The sequence below is a fragment of the Brassica oleracea genome, chromosome C2, assembly GCF_000695525.1.
Source record: "Brassica oleracea var. oleracea cultivar TO1000 chromosome C2, BOL, whole genome shotgun sequence".
Classification (NCBI taxonomy): Eukaryota; Viridiplantae; Streptophyta; class Magnoliopsida; order Brassicales; family Brassicaceae; genus Brassica; species Brassica oleracea.
The window spans coordinates 4,561,484-4,582,851 of NC_027749.1; the positions used below are offsets into that span (position 1 = coordinate 4,561,484).

The 21,368-nt window shown below is 37.3% G+C and overlaps 3 protein-coding genes and 1 pseudogene across 4 annotated transcripts; 1 reads left to right on the plus strand and 3 right to left on the minus strand.

Annotated features, from left to right (window-relative positions):
- The first annotated feature begins 5,096 nt into the window (after positions 1-5,096).
- Positions 5,097-9,198, plus strand: LOC106326014 (5-methyltetrahydropteroyltriglutamate--homocysteine methyltransferase 1-like). The gene is made up of 12 exons (XM_013764057.1): positions 5,097-5,184; positions 5,512-5,876; positions 5,970-6,057; positions 6,325-6,452; positions 6,535-6,926; positions 7,044-7,207; positions 7,317-7,397; positions 7,492-7,658; positions 7,725-7,830; positions 7,940-8,190; positions 8,283-8,484; positions 8,584-9,198. The coding sequence occupies exons 2-12, from the start codon at positions 5,527-5,529 to the stop codon at positions 8,950-8,952; spliced, it is 2,298 nt and encodes a 765-aa protein (XP_013619511.1). The 5' UTR covers positions 5,097-5,184; positions 5,512-5,526; the 3' UTR covers positions 8,953-9,198.
- Positions 9,199-9,547: 349 nt separating this feature from the next.
- Positions 9,548-13,629, minus strand: LOC106326013 (nucleolar MIF4G domain-containing protein 1). 2 transcript variants are annotated; one of them, XM_013764055.1, is made up of 13 exons: positions 13,502-13,629; positions 13,189-13,215; positions 13,006-13,088; positions 12,139-12,925; positions 11,985-12,052; positions 11,828-11,901; positions 11,652-11,748; positions 11,495-11,580; positions 11,318-11,400; positions 11,102-11,226; positions 10,915-11,016; positions 10,423-10,839; positions 9,548-10,123 (listed from the first exon to the last, which is right to left on the minus strand). In XM_013764055.1, the coding sequence occupies exons 2-13, from the start codon at positions 13,208-13,210 to the stop codon at positions 9,737-9,739; spliced, it is 2,331 nt and encodes a 776-aa protein (XP_013619509.1). In that variant the 5' UTR covers positions 13,211-13,215; positions 13,502-13,629; the 3' UTR covers positions 9,548-9,736. The 2 variants fall into 2 exon arrangements, with proteins under 2 accessions (XP_013619509.1, XP_013619510.1); XM_013764056.1 differs by having other exon boundaries at positions 9,723-10,123; positions 13,006-13,085; positions 13,502-13,622.
- A 1,166-nt stretch (positions 13,630-14,795) lies between these two features.
- On the minus strand, positions 14,796-17,334 carry LOC106323217 (annotated as a pseudogene).
- A 445-nt stretch (positions 17,335-17,779) lies between these two features.
- On the minus strand, positions 17,780-21,149 carry LOC106326777 (putative disease resistance protein At4g11170). The gene is made up of 4 exons (XM_013764698.1): positions 20,521-21,149; positions 19,125-20,238; positions 18,587-18,889; positions 17,780-18,490 (listed from the first exon to the last, which is right to left on the minus strand). The coding sequence occupies exons 1-4, from the start codon at positions 20,982-20,984 to the stop codon at positions 17,975-17,977; spliced, it is 2,397 nt and encodes a 798-aa protein (XP_013620152.1). The 5' UTR covers positions 20,985-21,149; the 3' UTR covers positions 17,780-17,974.
- Positions 21,150-21,368: the final 219 nt, after the last annotated feature.

Genomic DNA, 21,368 nt, shown 5'->3' on the forward strand with positions numbered 1-21,368 from the left:
TAAAAGACTAAACTATTAATAGGTTAGAAAGACACTAATTTAGTTGTTGTTTTGAAATTTTAGATGCAACTTTTGTTAATGCAAGAAAAAAGAGTTTGATATGTACTTTAAGTGAGTAGCAAATATTTTGTCCATAATTATATGTATATTATCTAATTTTGAGCAATAAGCATCATTAATATAAATATTTTGAATAAAATGAAAGAAATAAACTAGAAATATAGGGTTAAGTATACTTATGTTCGGCTATCTTCGGATATCCATTCGGGTTTGGATATTACCCGTTCGGATTCATATATTAGCCGAAATGGTAAATAAGTAATTTGTTTTGTTGTTCTTGAATTATATGATTTTTAGACCGAGCTGGTGAATATATACTAGACATGCATTTATATTTCGAGTCTGTAATTATATTCTATAACAGCTTGATATATTAGATTTGAACACTAACCTGTTAATATAGTTTGCCGGTGATTTTTTTAATATTTTGATTCTTAGATATGTATCTGGAATGAAATTAATTTTTACAGATGTCTATTTTTTAAATTGACACTTATGTAATTCACCGAATTCATAGAAGAAATTATAAAAAGAAACTTAACTCATATCAATGAAACAAAGATGAGAGTGAAAACATAATTTTATAGAGGTACAAAATGAAATCACTTATGAAGAGTAGTAAACAAATCGAGAGCAGAAAACCTAATCTTCTTTCATCATTATACAATCGACGTTGCCTATTTGGTTTTGGTGATTTGTGTCAGCCGCAAAACTTAATTTTTTTTTTGTGCATATGAAGTCTTAAAATAATTATAATGAGATATAATACATTAACTATTCAACAACGATGATATATTTAAAAGACCAATATTTGTATTCGTCATTTTGTAATCGATAAAAATTGTAATGTCACAAAATGTTAAAACGATTTAATAAATAAATATAAAAACTAACTTGGCGTGGATTATCATCTAGTTATTTATTATTATAATTGTCTATGCGGCGTAAAAGGTAAGCACTTTTGAGGAATAATCAAGAGGAGGTAGAAGATGAAAAAGCATTGGAAGAAAGAAGAAGGAAGAGATAGATCGCTAGGATAAAGAGATAGAGAAGCTGAGGAAGATGACGGAGCAAGAGAGGAGAGATTAATGGGAGAGGAAGAATCCAAAAGCTTCGTCCCGTAAACCGAAAAGAAATGGAACTTCGTGCAGAAGTACTATCACAAGGGAGCCTGGCTCCAGGCCGATCCTGATGATGAGGCGGGATCTGTTGGTAGTGATGGTATATTCCAGCGTGACTTCTCTGCTCCAACTGGAGAAGATAGGTTGAACAAATCGATTATGCCAAAAGTCATGCAAGTTAAGCACTTTGGTCGTAGTGGAAGAGTTAAATGGACTCACCTTGTCAATGAGGATTCAACCGATTGGAGTAACCCCTAAGTGTTTCCTTTTTTTTTACATTTTGAGTGTAGAAACGTTAAGCTCAGAACTGAAAGGAATGGTTTGTAGTAAATTTTAACGGGGTTATGATGGGAGAATCTTGTTTTTGTTTTGGGCATCATGAATGATTGTGCAGGTGGATTCCAATGATCTTCTGCAGGAAAAATACAATAAGAAAATATCAGGAATGAATGGTCCTATAGAGACCAAAGGGGAGCAAGAAGATGAAAGATTGGGAGACGTGAAACGCATCAAGATCTTGATAGAGTTTAAGCCAAAACTGAAACAAAGTTGTTTTATCTAGTATTGATGTTTGTTTCCGGTTTAATCGAGTTCCGTGTTAACTCAATCCAACTCTAGCTGTGTAAGCATTGTAATCTTTTTGAATGGACTCTATCTAACAAAGGTTTAGCTTTCGTTTTCATTACATGCTCTCACTTGTTTATGTGAAGCCTTGCGATTGAGATTTATGTTAAATCAATTTTTGAATCTTTATACTTCTATAAATTGTTTAAATGATTAACTTTCAAGTGAAATCATAATGTATATGTATGTTTGGCTTTTATAAACTCACATGGCTAAGAGCTAGTCTTTATCATAGTTTAATTGGAAAGTTTTATAAGCCAGCAATAAGGATGCTTTTGGATCTTCTGATTCGTTGTTTATTATACGATTTACCAAACTCAAAGTGGCGAAAAATGTGAGATATACAACATATAATATGGTCGCATAAATTTTTTACAATCCGCATACGAATTAGCTTAATCATTTTATCAAATACTGAAATACATTCTACAACTTTTTTTTGGGTTTGAGCTGTTTAGACTTTTAGAGTACGTTAATGTTCAGAATAATGAAATGAAAATAAAAATGGCTTTCTTCATTAAATGCTCGTGTGAACTCTGCTAGATCTGAATCCACCGACAAACCAGATTTAAGGATGCATATGCAATTTGCTTGCTACTTAAAGTCAGTATGTGACTGTTGCTCAATTTATTTGTTGTGAATCTTGTGATTGACAATTTGTCGTAATAACTAGCACATAATACAAATCATTTAAATATTTAGTTAACATATGGTTTTCATCTATATTGTAATCAAACTACTACTTCTCAATAAGCATTTTGATGACGTTGATAAGGAAAAAAACAGCACATTGGTGACTGTTTTCTCTGTTTGCAACAGCACCGTCTTCTTCGTTTATTATTTTAAAACTCATAATACACATACACAATTTTCAGTACCCCAATGTCCAAACTGGTTATTGAACTTGTAATATTTTCACAAGTCCCGCAAAATAGCTTATAATAATCAAGTAGTGTATGTGCGCTATGGTTAGAGTGATAAACTTTTGAGTGAAATAATAAAACTGAGGATTAATGATTGGTGACATACTGATCCCATTATGCATATGTATTATATTCATAGACTAATAGTATGTATTATGTAATATGGACTTTCAGTCTTATGAATGGTTTAAACTTTAACGCAGGATTAAGAACACTGAGGCTTAAAAATTAGTTTACAGAAATCTATTATTGTACCCGTCAAATTTTGGTGTATCATCACTAGTATGCAAAATTTAATGTTATAAAATGAACATAAAGAAAATTCAAAAATTAGATCAGGAAAAAGTAACAATCAAAGGAAGCGATGAAGTTAATAAAAGTTATGAATTAATGTTTGGTGGCCAAACAACAAGATTAAGACCACTCACCACTTTAACCACCTTGTGGTGACCTAGTGGTTCCCACTAGAGGAAGAGTTGCCCTGTTGGTCTAGGCCAGGGATCGACTCCCCTCTAGTGCGAAATTATTAGCTCCACATGTGGCCACGCGGATATGGGTCCATGCTTACGGCCCATTTGAATATCCGGGAGAGGATCCATCCGTGGGTTGCACCTCCCACCCGGGGTTAGGTCTGTGTCTTTAATAGACCCGGGTTTAACCCTTTAAGTTCAAAAAAAAAAAGACCACTCACCAGTTTGTTTATGAATCTTAAAAGTCACATTTATATATTATGGTCCATAACTATATCTAACCCCTACCTACTACTATACTCACTGAACAATTACACCATAAATATCATATGATCCCTGTACAGGGTATAGCTCACTTGATTATTAAAATGTACATGTTGGTGGAGGTTTGTGTCTTTTCTCTCGTTCGAAATTTTCTAAGTAGAAAAAAACTTACAACTTAACATGCACTGTTACAAGCTGGTTCAAAATCAATGTAAACTTAGATCGTAATCTATGACAAAAAAAATTGTGTTAATTATAATCAGAGTATGTAAATATGTATAATATGCTGGATGATTGATAAGTACAACAACAAAAGTTAAATCCTTGACCTAATAAGTCGTGACTCTAACCAGCTTAACTCAACTACCGAAGTTTTGATGGATGAGTTGATGACTAATACTCTCTCTTTTCCGCAATAGATGATATTTTGGATTAATGCACAAATATTAAAAAAATTTAATATGCTCTAAAAGTAATTTAAAAAATATATTTAAAAATTATTTAATCAACTACAAAAATGATTGAAATATCTGATTGATTATACAGTTTTCAACAAAATTAAAAATAACATAAAAATATTAAAACATCATCTATTTTGAAACAACAATAATCTTCTAAAACATCATCTATTATGAAACGGAAGAAATAGTAAATTTAAAGAGGAAAATAAGGCATCATTGCTAAGAAAAAAAATTAATGTGAAGTAGTCCAAAAGTATTATTGTTATGACTAAGATGTGTATATGTATTTTATAAAATTTTGAATGTTGATAAAAACAGTAGAAACTGAAACTTTTCACTAGTTAAATAAGTTAAATTTTATGAATTTCATCAAAAATAATACTCCCTCCATTCTATTAAGAAAAAAAATTTTAGAAAAAAAGTTTGTTTCAGAAAGATGTATTTTTTTGTGTTTTCTATTATAAATTGTAAACTTCGAAAAAATTAATTGACTTTACTGAACTACTATTGGTTAAAAATTATTGAAAATTACAGAAAACAATATATTTGTTTTGGTAGTTTAATGTGTTTTCTATGCGCTAAAATAATAAAAAAATCTATTTTATGGACGGAGTGCTCAGGTTCAGTCACAGTCTCCGACCTGGTTTCCAAAAACGATGTGGAACAGGCCTCGATGGCGATACTCTTCGCGGTCACACTAAAAACGCCGTCGTATTTACTGTGGAAATGTGAACCTCCACCAACCTCCATGGGTCCCACGCCACCACCCACTCCTACTAATCCCTCCTACGTACACCAACTCCCCTTCACGTTTTAATTCCCTTAGTATACTTTTGTAAATACGTTTGATAAAATGATTGGACTTCCCTTTACTGCTGTCATAAACTTTTTTTTGGAGTGAAAATATCAATATAACAGAAAAACAACTATAGTATTGGACAAGAAAATTTGTAATTAAGATAATTTACATGTATCGCATAATGCATCATGTATCGCATAATCGAATTTCGTAGCTACAGTCGATTTATTTGACTTAAAATTGGTATATTCCAGGGGAATAAAAATTAAATACGATACAGCCGTAAAAAAAGAATGAATAAAAATAAAGAAATGATTATTGCCGAAAATATCCAGCACCACCAGATCTCTCAATAGTAGTTTTTGGCTATAAATAAAGTCACAGAGGCCACTCTTCTTCCTCGTCCTCTCCCTCTCTTCTCTTCGTACCCAACCCTTTCTTCTCCGATTCTCCCTCCGCGAGGTACGTCTCCGTGACTCTATCGCTTCCCCACGTCTCCCTTCCCTTCTCATTTCGTTTCTCCTCTCCACGTTGTTGTTATTAGTGTGATTTGATTTGAATTTGATTTCTCTGCGATCTGTTTATATCACTGAGATCTAAACGGTGAGAGAGTTCGTCGATTACAGATCTGAGCTTTGTTAGCGTCGTTCCATTTGTAGATCTTGTGGATCCGGATCTGTAGATCAGATCAACGTGAATTTTTAAATCTGCCACTTTCTTGGAGTATGAAACTTTGTTTTATTATCTTTTTTATATTGATCTTGAATTGTTTTTTACTGTTTGATGCAGTAAAAGTAAATCGAAATGGCGTCTCACATTGTTGGATACCCTCGCATGGGCCCCAAGAGAGAGCTCAAGTTCGCGTTGGAATCATTCTGGGATGGCAAGAGCACTGCCGAGGATCTCCAGAAGGTGTCTGCTGATCTCAGGTCTGCCATCTGGAAACAGATGTCCGAGGCTGGGACTAAGTACATCCCTAGCAACACCTTTGCTCACTACGACCAGGTTCTCGACACCACCGCTATGCTCGGTGCTGTTCCACCTAGGTACGGGTACACCGGTGGCGAGATCGGGCTTGATGTTTACTTCTCCATGGCTAGAGGAAACGCCTCTGTTCCCGCCATGGAAATGACCAAGTGGTTCGACACCAACTAGTGAGTCTCCAACTCTCTCTTGTGCAGTTACATTGTTAGTTAGGCTTTTTTTTTAGTTGTGGACTAATGTATTGATGTTTTTTTTTTATGCAGCCACTACATCGTTCCTGAGTTGGGCCCTGAGGTTAACTTTTCTTACGCGTCTCACAAGGCTGTGAATGAGTACAAGGAGGCCAAGGCTGTACGTATCACTCACACACTTCACTGTTTTCTATTTACTAAGAAATTAATAATTATTGGAGATCATAGGCTTTGGTTCGAAAATTAGTGTTTTAGCTTAGATTCATTGAATGGTGTTTCACATAGGATGCTGATACGCTAAAAATATACTCACAAACCACAGTTGGTTGATTGAATAGATGTCAGAAATTAATTTGACTCTAGTGGTACTTTGTACAGCGAGAATAGGTTCTGTCTAGAGTTCTGATCTGGTTTGATGTTTATGCAGCTTGGAGTTGAGACCGTCCCTGTACTTGTTGGCCCAGTCTCCTACTTGTTGCTTTCTAAGGCTGCCAAGGGTGTTGAGAAGTCATTTGACCTTCTTTCTCTTCTCCCCAAAGTCCTCGCTGTCTACAAGTAAGAAAAACTTCGTTTTTCCTTGATTCTATGAGTGATACTGTGACATACCACTGATATGATGAATTTGCTTCGTCTGCAGGGAGGTTATTACCGAGCTTAAGGCAGCTGGTGCCACCTGGATTCAGCTTGACGAACCTGTCCTTGTTATGGATCTTGAGGGCCACAAACTCGAGGCGTTTACCGGAGCTTATGCTGAACTTGAATCAACTCTCTCTGGTTTGAATGTTCTTGTGGAGACCTACTTCGCTGATATCCCTGCTGAGGCATACAAGACCCTAACTTCGTTGAAGGGTGTGACCGCCTTTGGATTTGATTTGGTTCGTGGCACAAAGACCCTTGATTTGGTCAAGGCAAGTTTCCCGGCCGGAAAGTACCTTTTCGCTGGTGTTGTTGACGGAAGGAACATCTGGGCCAATGACTTTGCTGCGTCTCTCACCACCTTGCAGGAACTTGAGGGTGTTGTTGGAAAAGGTATTATGTCCTTCCAGATTCATCTGCCTTTTACCCGAATCACCTGACAAGATTACGGGAGTACTTTAAAAACAAATACTTGAAGTGTTGATCTGTTTTCTTTCTGCATTGATTCAGACAAGCTTGTGGTCTCAACCTCCTGCTCTCTTCTCCACACCGCCGTCGATCTTGTAAACGAGACCAAGCTTGACGACGAAATCAAGTCGTGGTTGGCGTTTGCTGCCCAGAAGGTCGTTGAAGTGAACGCATTGGCCAAGGCTTTGGCTGGTCAGAAGGATGAGGTATGCTTCACAGGATTTGTATCCACCTGCGTCTTTATTGAATCCTTGAATAATCTGCAAATAAATGATTTGGTAAGCACTAGAACTCTAATATTGTTTTCTCTTGCAGGCCCTTTTCTCTGCCAACGCTGCTGCTTTGGCTTCAAGGAGGTCTTCCCCAAGAGTCACCAACGAGGGTGTTCAGAAGGCTGTAAGTTTGACGCCAAACTGAAGCCATGTTCACGTTCAACGATTTATGTTCTTTATGTTTTATTGATCGGATGTTTTCTGATTTGTTATCTCAGGCTGCCGCTTTGAAGGGCTCAGACCACCGTCGTGCAACTAATGTCAGCGCTAGGCTCGATGCTCAGCAGAAGAAGCTTAACCTCCCAATCTTGCCAACCACCACCATTGGATCCTTCCCACAGACCGTAGAGCTCAGGAGAGTTCGCAGAGAGTACAAGGCGAAGAAGTTAGTCTCCTAAATTTAATCCCTTTTATCTCCTTAAATGGTATAATACTAACCGTTCTTTAACAGGGTTTCTGAGGAAGACTATGTTAAGGCCATGAAGGAAGAGATCAAGAAAGTTGTTGACCTTCAAGAGGAACTTGACATTGATGTTCTCGTCCACGGAGAGCCAGAGGTGAGCTCTTTTCTTCTAATTTTATATGATAATAGTGATGTCAATTCAAAGTTAGTTCTGGTAGTCCTTGTTGATGTTTCTGACGAGACATGTTTCAACAATTTTGTAGAGAAACGACATGGTTGAGTACTTTGGGGAGCAGTTGTCTGGTTTTGCTTTCACCGCAAACGGATGGGTTCAATCTTACGGATCTCGCTGTGTGAAACCACCAGTTATCTACGGTGATGTGAGCCGTCCCAAGGCAATGACCGTCTTCTGGTCTGCTATGGCTCAGAGCATGACCTCTCGCCCAATGAAGGGTATGCTCACCGGCCCTGTCACCATTCTTAACTGGTCCTTCGTCAGAAACGACCAGCCCAGGTACTTACATAAAAAACCTTAGTCTGAAACCAATTCAGCTAACATTAGAAAGAACAAAATCATTAAAACATATATTTTGGGGAACTTTGTAGGCACGAAACCTGTTACCAGATTGCTTTGGCCATCAAGGACGAAGTCGAGGATCTTGAGAAAGGTGGAATTGGTGTCATTCAGATCGATGGGGCTGCACTCAGAGAAGGACTACCACTCAGGAAGTCCGAGCACGCTTTCTACTTGGACTGGGCTGTTCACTCCTTCAGAATCACCAACTGTGGCGTCCAAGACACCACCCAGGTTCACTTTCCTTTAACACATATCGCTCGAATCTATTGGAGTGAAATGCTTGCTCTGTTGCTTATAACCTGTGCTTCTTCTTCTTGTTGCATTTTACAGATCCACACTCACATGTGCTACTCCCACTTCAACGACATCATACACTCCATCATCGACATGGATGCTGATGTCATCACCATCGAGAACTCCCGATCTGATGAGAAGCTCCTCTCCGTGTTCCGTGAGGGAGTGAAGTACGGTGCTGGAATTGGTCCAGGTGTCTACGACATCCACTCTCCAAGAATACCATCAACTGAGGAAATCGCAGAGAGGGTGAACAAGATGCTTGCTGTTCTTGAGCAGAACATCCTTTGGGTTAACCCTGACTGTGGTCTCAAGACCCGTAAGTACACCGAGGTCAAGCCTGCCCTGAAGAACATGGTTGATGCGGCTAAACTCATCCGCTCCCAGCTCGCCAGTGCCAAGTGAAGGAAAGCTTGAAAAGAGATGAATGATTTGAAGAAGGATACTTGAGTTCTTTTTCTCTATAATGGTTGTGTTTTTGTTTTGTTTAATTACCTTTCTAAAAATATCTAGTTGAAGTTAGGTTTGATGCATATGGTTTCCCCTCTTGCTGAGAGAGTTGAGAGATATGTATCTTTTGGATTTGTTTTGTGTTTCTCGTTTTGTATCCTTCATTTCTCTTATGAAACATATCTTTTTTTCTAAGGGGTATTTAAAGGAAATAAAGATTGGTTCTTCTCCAAGTATGGAAGCTAAAAAAGGTGTATTGAAAGGAAATAAAGATTGGTTCTTCTCCAAGTATGGAAACTTTTTCGAATAGATATCCCAGGGCATCTAGAGATTGATCTTTGCCTTGTGTTTTCGGAGTTCTCGTCTCTTGCTGTTTTTGTAGGTTGGTTGGATTGCACTTGTAGCTTTGTCGGAACTCTATTCATTTTAGGACAGAAGTTAAACAAGAGAATCATCTTTGCCAGGGTTATGACTTATGAGTTGGAGCTTTTTGATTTACCCTTACTTCAAAGACGTTGACAAAAAAAAAATCAAATATAAACTATTGATCCGTTTCTACAAGTTTTTATTGAAGCTGATAAAACTTGGGATCCTTAAACTTGGAAACATTAAATAAATAGCTAGACAAAACTAGTCTCAGTCAAACAAAAATGTGTACAACGTAAGAGACAATGACATAATCGGAAGTAAAACTCATAAGAGCTTGCAAAACTGTTGTCCCTAGGCATGGCAACAAGAATCACATGAGCAGCGATCCATCTGAATTGTTAAGAGCTTCTTTGGCTTTCCTGAACTTCCCATAGATCGTCTTATTAGCTTTCACAACGTATTCCTTCATGAAGAACTTGATGCCATCCCTTAGAGCTTCATAGTCCGGATTCACGGCTATGCGAGTGAACAAGTTCCACACAAGTTTCTCAGTGTGCTCGAAGATGGCCTCGAACAGCATCCGGAAGTGCATGATTCTCTTCGGAGTTAACTGCACTGGATTCGCCAAGTCTACACACTTGAGAACCGCTAGAGAAAGATTGAAGGATACAATCATCTCCGCCACAAATTTCGCTAGATGCATTGATCTCTGAAGTGACATTGACTCTAGTTCTTTGAAATGGTCCCAGATGCAATACTGCATAAAACCAACAAAAGATTATCAGAGAAAATAATCATTAAATAACCAAACTCTGGTTCTATATAAAGTTTTAGTGTTTTCACACATTAACCAATAGTAATTTAAAACATATTAAATCACTATAATTATCAATTTCAACAAGTTTTAACCACTAGTAATTTAAAAAAGGAACAATTTTTTTTTATTTTTTGAATTTTACAACTTTTTCATAGAAATCACAAAAAATCTCTTTACGAAACAATTTCTTTTAAAAAACATTTATATTAATGGAACAAAGGGAGTAGTAGACAAAGTACCTGTAGTGTGAACTTATGATTCTTGTCGTGCTCACACAGCTTTAACGCGAGAACAGTGTAGTACTTGTTAAACACTTTCTCCTGTAAACAGCATTCAACTAGGACCCTCATGATCTCTCTGTCCTGCTTTCCTGGCAGATCCAGTCTAAGTAGCTTCTCGAATGCATCAATGTAGTCTTCACTACTCATGATCACGCAAAATATAGCTTTTCTTGAATCTGTGTTCATCCTCTGTGCATCAGCTAGCTTTAACATTTTCTGAGCCTCGACAACCTCAGCGTCCATCGTTTGCGCTACGTCTTCGGCGTGGTTTGTTTTAACCGCCAAGTCGCCAGATAACCACCACTGGCCTTTCTTCTCGGTCTCAAGCAGCTTGCTCCATGTGAGCCCTCTTAATAGTACTTCTTCCACTCTCAACTGTGCAAGAATTATAAGGAAAAGAAACGGTGAGAAGCAGAAGCTGAGGTCGATGGATCACAGCTAAGATATTACCTTTTGAAGCCACTTCTTTACCCTTGTGCTCTGAACTGAATCCTCTTTGGCTCTCAACTTATTGTTCTTGATTGCAGCAATGGTTTCAAGCATTTTCTCCATCTGAAAAGTCCAGAGTAAGAAACGAATTTAAAGATCATAACAAAACATTTTCTTCAAGAAGAGAATCTTTCGCTAGATTGCTTACTGTAAATTTATTTATATCAGTCTTGCAATCAGGGGAGGTTTTAATTTCATTTGTCTTGTTCTGGATGCTTATGATGAAGGTTTTCATAGCCACAGGATCGTCACTTCTTATCTTCATTCCACAGCCTTATTCAAACGCATAACAAACAACTTAGAAATGTAATAAAAAATCTCAAAACAACTAATATGACCATGCAAGGATAGTAATAAAACTTACTATCTAAAACAATTAGAATAGTGGAGGCATCAACTTCAGTCAGCCGGTTCGCCAATGTCATTAAGAAATCATAAATAAGATCACTGCAAAACAAATATACAACTTCACATTCAGTCCCACAATAAAAACTCATAAATAAAGTAAACAGCAAATGTGTTTAGCTGCAGAAAATGTTACCTGGAGCAAACTCCCAACAAGCAGAGATAAGAAAGTAAAAGAGTGATTCCATTCAAAGAGAGGCTATCTTCCTTTTGGTATTCATCCTAAAAACAGATAAGATGATTTGTAACTAATTCATTAATTCAAACAAGATGGTGAGGAGGAAACAAATTACCTCGAAAGATTTAGCAAGTGAAGCAAGAAGCTGAGCACTGAAATCCATTCCAACTTGACAAGCCATGCCAGCTATAAAAGCAGCAAATACAGCGTACCTTAACAAGGAAGACAAATTATTAAGCCATTAATCGTTTTATTAATCATTAAACTATAGAGAGGTGTACAGATATTAACTGTTCATTGCCTCTGGCATAAGTTGCCAAAACCTCTTCACAGAAAATCTGAGAGGACACACTTCTTGCAACACTCTGCATTAGTAAATATTACAGTGTGGACAGTATCAGAATGGAAACTGAAGCAATTTTGAACTGTGAACAGTATTTAAGCTTACGCGATAGAGTGTGGAAAGTTCTGAGGTTATTGTTTCTACATTGGACTCAGCCATCTTATTTAGAAGACCTGTAAACACACACCAAGCATGTCAAACAAAGGTTACACAACTATAAACAGCACAGGTTGTGTAAACAGCATTTTGCTAGCCATACCTTTTACACGTGTACGTAATTTAGCTTGTTCTTCAGATTCGCTTCTGGCCTGAGATCTTAAATGAGGAGCAACATACTTGACGCTGCTCTCAGGATTAGGTTTCCGCGGAGGAGATTTCACTTTCTCGTCGTAGTTAACAGTCTCTGCTGACTCACCATCATCTGTGATCTCCATTGGATGAGTTTCTAGCTCTTCATCTAACGACTTCTTCTTCTTACGGTGTTTACGGTCTCTTTTTCTTTTAGGCTCTTCTTCACTATCCTCATTGGAAAAATCAGATTCTCCAAGCTCAAAATCTTCCTCATAGTCCTGTTTCTCCTCTGGTTTCTTTCTCTTACCCTTCTTCTTACGAGAATCACCAAGTTCAGAACCCATAGAATCCAACACAGATGGGAGCCCTTCGAACAGTTCATTCATACCGTCATCCACGCCTCTTAGTTTTCCGTTCTTTACCTTGAGTTTCTTTGCGAGCTTCCTCTCAAGTTCGACATCCTGCTCACGAGATAGTGAAGCGCTTTGTGTCTCCATCTCAAGATACTCTTCGAACTTCGTCTTCTTCCTTGGCTTCTTTAGATCTTTCGTTTTGTGTCCTCTTTGCATCTTCTTCTCCTTTGGTTTGACTCTAGCCTCGTCTTTCTTTTGTGTAGAAGACTTTTTACCATCCTTGTTTCCACCAGGACTAACTGATTTCACATGTTCAGTTTCTTTATAAATTTCAGACTTGATCACGTCATCAGTCTTTGTCTGGACTGATGATGTTGATACTCGTTTCTCCTTTTGCAACTTCTGAAAACCAGAAAAATCAACAAATTGGTTAATGAACTGGAAACTAAACGGCGGATATCAAAACAAAGATTCACTCATACCTGACGCTGAAGCCAAGACTCATGCTTCTTCTGGCTCTTCTGCAAGCGAGCTTCTTTACGCTTTTCATGACGTGAGCTCCCTGCTGATAATCAAAAAAAACAAGCAAACGAGATTCTTTAAGAGCCTAGCTCGAGCAACTAAAAATAGGTAAGATCATTACTAAAGACAACAAATCAGCTTACCCGTTGTATCTGGTCCAGCCATAGATTCTACAAACAACAAAAGAAGAAAAAATTAGAACTTTCACTTCCAGCTAACAGATAGAAGCACCAGAACACGACATTACTGAATAAGCTTCAAGCATCTATAACAATGAAGGTTCTCTGACTATCTTAACCCTTCTGGGTACCACGATTTCAACCGAAAGCTTTCTACTTTCTTAGCAAAACACTAATTTTTATTAAGCCCTTGGAACCTTAAAGACTCGCGATTCCGACAGAAGGATCAAACTACGTCTAAAACATTAACGTATGATTGCACAAGATGGATCAATACTTTGAGCAGTGTAAGGTGGACTCTCAAATTCAATCTGCTCCGCACTCGCTCGCTCTGACTCAGGTAAGAAAATCTAAAAACTTTGAAGGATCGATTTTTTTTTTCCGACACAGTCGATGAACGTAGGAAGGGAAAATTGTGTAGATTAGGGTTTTGTCGAGTTTTAAAATCTTAACGAAACAAAGCCTGCGAAGTTGTTGGGCCTAAATCCTCTGATTAGGCCTGGCCCAAGGCGCAAGGCACGTCACAAAAATATTGGCTACAATTGTACTTGTTTGGCAAGTAATTGGTTAACCAAGGTCCAAGCATTTGCCTAAAATTTAAAAGACTTGTAAGCTACTTGATAGTACACAAAATAAATAGACATTGGCGAAGGTGAAGGAGAGTGAATATCAACTTAACTGTTTATGATTAAACAAAACATACGATAGTGGGGGTAAAAAATCTCTCGAGTGAAAACAATCTCTGAGTAAAACACAGAGTTTTACGGCTCCGTAAATATAAACATCAAATTTTCACTGAACTAAATTTAAGAGTGTTCACACCCCGGTCAGATAGGGATATATGACGGTTCTGGTGATGCAGGTAGACGTAGATCCTTATAAAAATATTGTCAGTTGTCCATGTAATATTTGTCATAACTGTAGTATCCTAATAAATTAGTGTTAAACAAATTAATTAGTATTGGCCTAATAGTTCAGTTTTGTTGAAATTAAAATACACAATTCTTTAAGTTTTGATGGAAATGCAATTCATCAAATTTTAACTTGCTTATTAATGTAATAGATACCAAGTAACATAGTCACTAGTTAAAAGTTAAAATTATTTTAATGGGTAAATCTCCAAAATAGCACTTTTCTAAGTTTATATCACAAAAATAGCACTCAAAAACTAAAATGACCAAAATAGCATTTTATCTTTTGAAAATTTTAATTTTTTTATTTTTCAAAATTTGAAATCTTATCCCCAAAACCTCATTTCTCAACTCTAAACCCTAAACCCTAAACTCTAAACCCTAAACCCTAAACCCTAAACTCTAAACCCTAAACCCTAAACCCTAAACTCTAAACCCTAAACCCTAAACCCTAAATCTTAACCCTAAACCCTAAATTCTAAACCTCACCCTTTAACTCTAAACCCTAAGTTTGTGACTTTTGATAAAACATTAAGTGCTATTTTTGTGACTTTTGACCTTGAGTGCTAGTTTGGGAACAAAAACTTGATTTAGTGCTATTTTTGTCTTTTTCTCTTATCTTAATACTTGTATTTGTGAGTAATAAAATCCGATTACTTGTTACTCGACTTGATCATAGCAAATACTTGCTTCGAATCCGAGGTAAATAGCAAGTACAAGCCGGATAACAAGTATAGTGTCCATGCCTACCTCTGATAGCTTCAACAAGTTCTGATGAATCTTTCTATATTAAAATCCATTTAACGCATTCTCATCCATAAAAAGTGTTTGGCCATTCTTGGGATGCGAAGTGAATCATACATTCATACATTAACATTAAGAAGATAAACATAATGTAAGAAGGAAAACACTTGACACAGTGCATAGATTTTCATTTCTGTAATGTGTTCAGATATTGTTTTGATAGAATCTTTAGTATAACCTTTATTTTTTAACTACCAACTTAACCTGATAGACATCAAGCGTACCAAATAGTGCATCAGAACTCTTCGCTCTCCGGATATAGAGATGAGAGCTATATCAGCTAGCGTTTGAATCCCTTTCTCTGCATCCCAGTCACTCTGTGAAAGTGAAAATATGGCGTTGTTCACGTTCTCGCCCGAATTTATCGAATCTGTCAAAAGATAAAGTAGAGTTTTGTGTTTATCAGATAAACTGTCATAAGCAAATCTAATGGCTGTCTCTATATCATTGTCGTCAGGAGAAATTTTGAGCTTAGGCAGTGCCGTTGTCCACTCATCTTTGCTCTTCCCCCGCAAAGAAGAACCAATGACTCTGAGACCAAGTGGAAATGGAGAGACTAGCTTAGGTACTTCATCAGCCAACTCCAAATAACTTCTTGGTGGAAAGTGTTGTCCAAACGCAGAGTATGAAATTATCTGAAGAGCCTCTTCGCTAGATGGAAAAGCAACTCTGTAGGTCTGGTTCTGGTGGATCCCGCATTCTCTCAACGTATCTATATCTTCACTGGTCACAATCACCTTACTTCCATATCTAAGACCTTGGATTACATCTCTTAGAGCCTTTAGCTCATGAAGAAAGACATCATCAAGAATGAGTAGGACTCTCTGGTGTTTTAACCTCTCTTCTGCCTCATCTAAGTCAGGTATCTTCATGTCCTTTATGGTCTAAAACTCCGGATAGTAACTCTTTCTTCAAAATATTTTGGAAGTCATATTTTTGGAGATGGGGCACCTCATACTTTCCCTTAAAATTCTCCTTATAAAACTTAAGTTGGAAGTTACTGGAAACTTGGTTGTATAAGGCTTTAGCTATAGTGGTTTTGCCGATACCTGCAGGGCCCCAGATGCCAACCATCTTCACCTCGTCGCATTCTAAGCGTATCATCGATTTCAGCTTTGCTACATGAGCTTCAACTCCAACTAACCGATCAAAGTCCGTTGATGGCAATTCGTTAAAAACATCTTTGACGATTTTCGAGATCATCTGTGATTCACTAGCCCTAAGAAAAGATACACAAAAACTTAGAACGCTACTGATTCCACATGAAAACAAGGACAATGGTGTGGTAAGGAACCATGCAGAAATATAATATCATGGATATGACAGGCCATGAGATTTTATGGGGTTTGAAACAATTACTAAATAACCAACATATACATTTCTTAATCAATTTGAGGACCTAATAATCTATATACATTTGCCACTAATTTTTAAATAAAATTTTTAGATTTTTTCGATTTTTTTCAAAACTTTTATGTATTTTTATTGTATATTTATTAAATTTAACCGCCACGTCATCATTTTAACTTACAAAATGAATAGTACCAATCACTTATTTGACTTGAAGAACAAGTAAACCTCGTTGGAGGTCAATTTAAAGGTTTAAAAGTGCTAGTCAAATAAGTTCAAAGTTTAAAGCGTAAGTAAGGTCAAATTTGAAGGTTTTTATGTGAATTCCCCAAATTTTGAGGGTTCCAAAGGGAATGTTTCATCTAGTTATGCCATGATATAGTTTAGCCTAGTCTGGTCTAATACACATACTAGATATGATTAGTATTGCCCAGTTCTAAGAAGACTACTACATAGTGAATTTTCACTTTATGGGAAGTTTAGAATAGTACCATGAAGTTAAATGTTCCCCAGCAATAAGAGCAACTTGAGTCAACGCTTGTCTCCATGTCTTCTTCTCTTCCTCTGTACTGCCATTACAAGTTTCCTCGAAGGCCCTTCCAAAATCTCCTGTCTGTTTTCTAACATCAGAAGGTTCCACATCGTAGAAGATTGTCATCACAGTTTGTCCTAAAGAAGCCCTGCATTCGATGATCAGCTGCAACTCGTGTAGACACCAACTCGAAGAGGCATAGTTCTTCGAGAGGATCACAACGGCAACCCTTGATTCTCTGATAGCTCTCACGAGCTCGGAGTTTATTGATCCGCTCATCATGATCCCGTCGTCTACGAACGTGTTTACTCCATTGGTTTTCAACCCTTCAAGAAAGTGGCTGAGAAAGCTTCTCCGGACATCTTGACCACAGAAACTTGGGAAGACGTCGTAGCTGTATTGACGTGTTGATGATGATGAAGAGGAAGGAGAAGAAGCAGCGATGAGAGGATGAAGAGAGTTGCAATCTGTTCTTGATTCTCCCAAGACAGACTTGAAAATTCCTCTCAACATCTTTTTTTTTTGGAAATTTTGACTATTGAGAAGATCAATAATATCGTTAAAGAAGACTTTTGTCTTTGCGTCCTGCCTATGCAAATGGCCTCTACATAACAATATAAGGGCGCGTAAAATTAGTTGATGATAATCATCGTGATTACACGTTCACAAACTTAAGCTTATGTTTACTCAATAAAATATGACATTGCACGTTCAGAAACTTTCAAGAAAAGAGAGACTTTGTGTTTATTTATTCCCTTATTTTTCTGTTTGGCCAAAGTGTTACATCATAAAGAATGTTTCGTTTATATATATATAAAACAAAGAAAAACATTCAAAAGGACTTAGTCAACTTTAGTTGTGCACATTGTTTGTTACCAAGAATCACTTACTTATCCATGAATGTTTTTAATGTATGGAAAATGGAACCTATATTTTAGGGGACTATCTCATTCCTTTAGCCACCCAGAGCTCATTCTAAAGTTTAGAAACTACTTAAAACTAGGTCAAGAAGTTCAGTGATAAATTCATCATCCAATCTGTCTTCCATATATAGTAGGATCAACACGCCTTAGAGGAACATGGAACACTGAGAAGCTAAGAAAGAATCTGAAGTATGAAAGCATACAAGATAGTCCAACTCAAAGTAGGACTTCTAACAACGATCTCCAAATAAACAAATAAAAGGCATATGCATATGATCAACATATATGAACTCAACTCTTGTCTTGGACAAGTCCAAGATCTCTATACTTGCAGGGACAGGAGGTAATGTTTTCAGGTTCTTACATCCCGCCATTTCCAATGAAACTAGACGAGAACATAACCTTATTAATGAAGGCACTTTCTCTATCGCAGTTTCCCCAAGAGACATGAACTGAACCTGCGTTGAAATACACGGAAACCTCTTCAACTTCGAGCATCCCCTCAGGTTAAGGACACTGAGGGATTCCAAGTTGATATTGGTCGGAAGAGCCTTCAGTTTTGTGCAACAAGACATGTCCAAGACTTTTAGCTTATTAAGGTTTTGTAGAGAAGAAGAAGAAACTGTGACCAAATTTTCGCAGAACCTGAGATACAGTTTCTCCAGATTCATTGCTCCTGAGAGATTCGGAATGTCTTTAATATTTTTGGAAGAACTCAAATCCATATGCCTTAGACCCGTCAGTGGCTGAAAACATGCACATACACAATGATATAAATATATTGAAAATTTTAAAGTAACACTAGATATTCTCTTAAAAAAACTTTGATATAAGAAGCTTACCTGAGCACCTTCCCAAAGCTTTTCAAGCTTGCTATCTCGCAGAGTAAGTTCAACAAGGTATTCAGGACGAAACTTAGAGGGCATACATTTTATCGGATATGAATCCCAATGTAGTAACCTTAGTTTACGTGGTAGATAATCCAAGCCGTGAGGTAAGTGCAGCTTGACTGCTTCATCTGGAAAATGATTGTATAGCCTCAAGAATTGGAGATTAGTCATTTTCTTGAAGGCTTTTTCACTTATATGTACTTCATCATCGAGTTCGGACATGTCTAACGATATGCCTAAAACATTTTTTGTACCCTGCAAATGTACCAAATAAATAATATAGCTAATTAATCTGTTAATGAATAAATGAAGTACTTCACCCGTATCTGAAGAAATAATTAACTTATGTATAGGATAAGACCAATTCATTTATCACCAACTGGTTTTAATTTAGAGACACAGACACATGATAAACTCGAGTTTAACATAATATTTGAACTAAAGTGGATTTTGTGATCAGTAGGGAATGTATGGATGTGTCAACACTTACAGTTTCATCTATAAGTACATCCGAGATCTCCTGAGCATCGACTAGGAACTGACGTCTTCCAGGATCGTTGATACATTGTCCTCGAATGATTTCTTTACCCATTTGTTGTAGCAAAAAATGCATCACTATATATCCATCAGCATATATATGTATAAGAGATCTGTCCACAAGGACTTTAAGTCCAAAGTCTGCATCCAGTGCACTCTTAGCAAGCAACTGCTTCACTCGGTCCACCTTCTCGCCATTGAACAAGCACGCGACATGAAGAAATAGAGTCTTATCTTTCTCATCTAGCCCATCATAGCATACTCCTAACAGTTTCTCTATTTTCCCATTTAGACTAGTTCTAAGTCGTGGTATCGCGTTTATCCACTCTTCTTTGCTCATCCCTCGCAAAGATGCACCTACAACGCTGAGACCTAAAGGTAGATCACCAGCAAGTTTGGTAACTTCAGTAGCTAGATCATAGAACCCTTTTGGTGCCGAGTTTTTTCCAAAAGCATATCTACACAAGATCTTGAAGGCTTCACCTTGAGAAGGATAACCAACTTCATAGACATGATTAATCCCATGAGCCTTCAAAAGCTGTCTATCTTCTGTAGTAACAATGATTCTGGTTCCGTAGCCAAACCATTTAGTTTGATCTACTAAGGCATTTAGTTGCTCTAATCCATCAACATCGTCAAGAACAATCAAAGCTTTCTGATTTTTTAGTCTTTCTTGTGCAACGCCTAAGTGGCTTATCTTAGTTCTTTGGTTGAAAATTTCAGAGAGAAACCTTTCTTGTAAATGCAACTTCAAACTATAACCATGGAGTTCGTTTCTCATTTGAACCCCCTTAACATTCTCCATGAAAATATTCAACTGAAAGTCATCACCACTAGAAGAAAGTTGATTGTATAAAGCTCTCGCGATGGTGGTCTTACCGATTCCTGCTGGACCCCAAATACCTATTATCTTCACTTCATTAGAGTCCAGGCATAACATTGAGTTCAAGTTTGAGACATGAGCTTCCAATCCAACTAAATCTTTGAAATCCTTTGAGGGTGTACACCAATTCAGCTCTTGCAAAACATTGGTGACAATCCTTTCAATCATCACCGCGTCATTGTCCCTGAAACAAATGAAAAAAAAAACACATCTCTTTAGTATAGACTCTTCTTTAGGCCTATGCATTCGAGTATTTGGCTCGGGTTCAGGTATAAACCAAACTGATACCCACGGGTCTTAGCTACGGGAACTGACGGGTAAAAAGGCCATAATCGGGACCGATCTAAACCAGTCTATTTCGGGTAGGTTCACATTCGGGTAATTGGGTAGTTTGTTCCGGTTAAAATGCCCATGCCTAATTTTCATAATAAGTTATGCAATTCTTGAAATATTTGTTGAAACGAACCATTTTGAAGAACAGTCGCCGGCGATACTAGCAACACTGGTTAAAGCTTGCCTCCATCTCTGCCTCTCTTCCTCTGTTCTCACATGACAAATCTTGTCAAAAGCCTTTCCAAAATCTCCAGATTGTTTTCTTACATCAGTTGGATCTACACCATAGAAAATCGGCATCACTGTTTGTCCAGAAACTTCCTTGCACTCCATGATCTCTACCAACTCGTCCAAGCACCAGCTCGAACCACCGTAGTTCTTGGAGAGAACAACAATGGAAACTCTTGATTCCCATATGGCTTGTTTAAGCTCAGGCCATATGAACCGACTTCTCTTGATTCCACCATCTTTAAATGCATCTATTCCGTTGACTTGCAGCTCCTTGTGAAAGTGACTTAGAAAGTTCCTACGTACATCTTCCCCGCAGAAGCTAGGGAACACATGGTATCTCCTAGGATGAGAAGAAGAAGAAGCCATAAAAGAGTTATCCTTTAAATTTGTCTCTCAACCACTAACTTATGTAATAAGGGAATGTGTTAATTCAATTGACGACAAAATATGAAGCCATTTTACGATGTTTTTCTAGAAATATTTTTGAGAAACAAGTTCGTCGTCGACAAAGCTTATTTGATTCATACTAAAAAAAAGAACATACAAAAAAGGTTACTTGCTAGATACATTGAACTAAAACTTCATCGATTGCATGTAAATAGAATACAAAGTCTTGTATGACATTTTCAACACACATTCACAGTTGATATTTTCAACACGTTCACAGTTGGCATTTTCAACGAATTCACAACTGACATTTTTAACAGACAATTACCGCTAAGAATTTCACTGGTTTCATAAAAAGTAAAT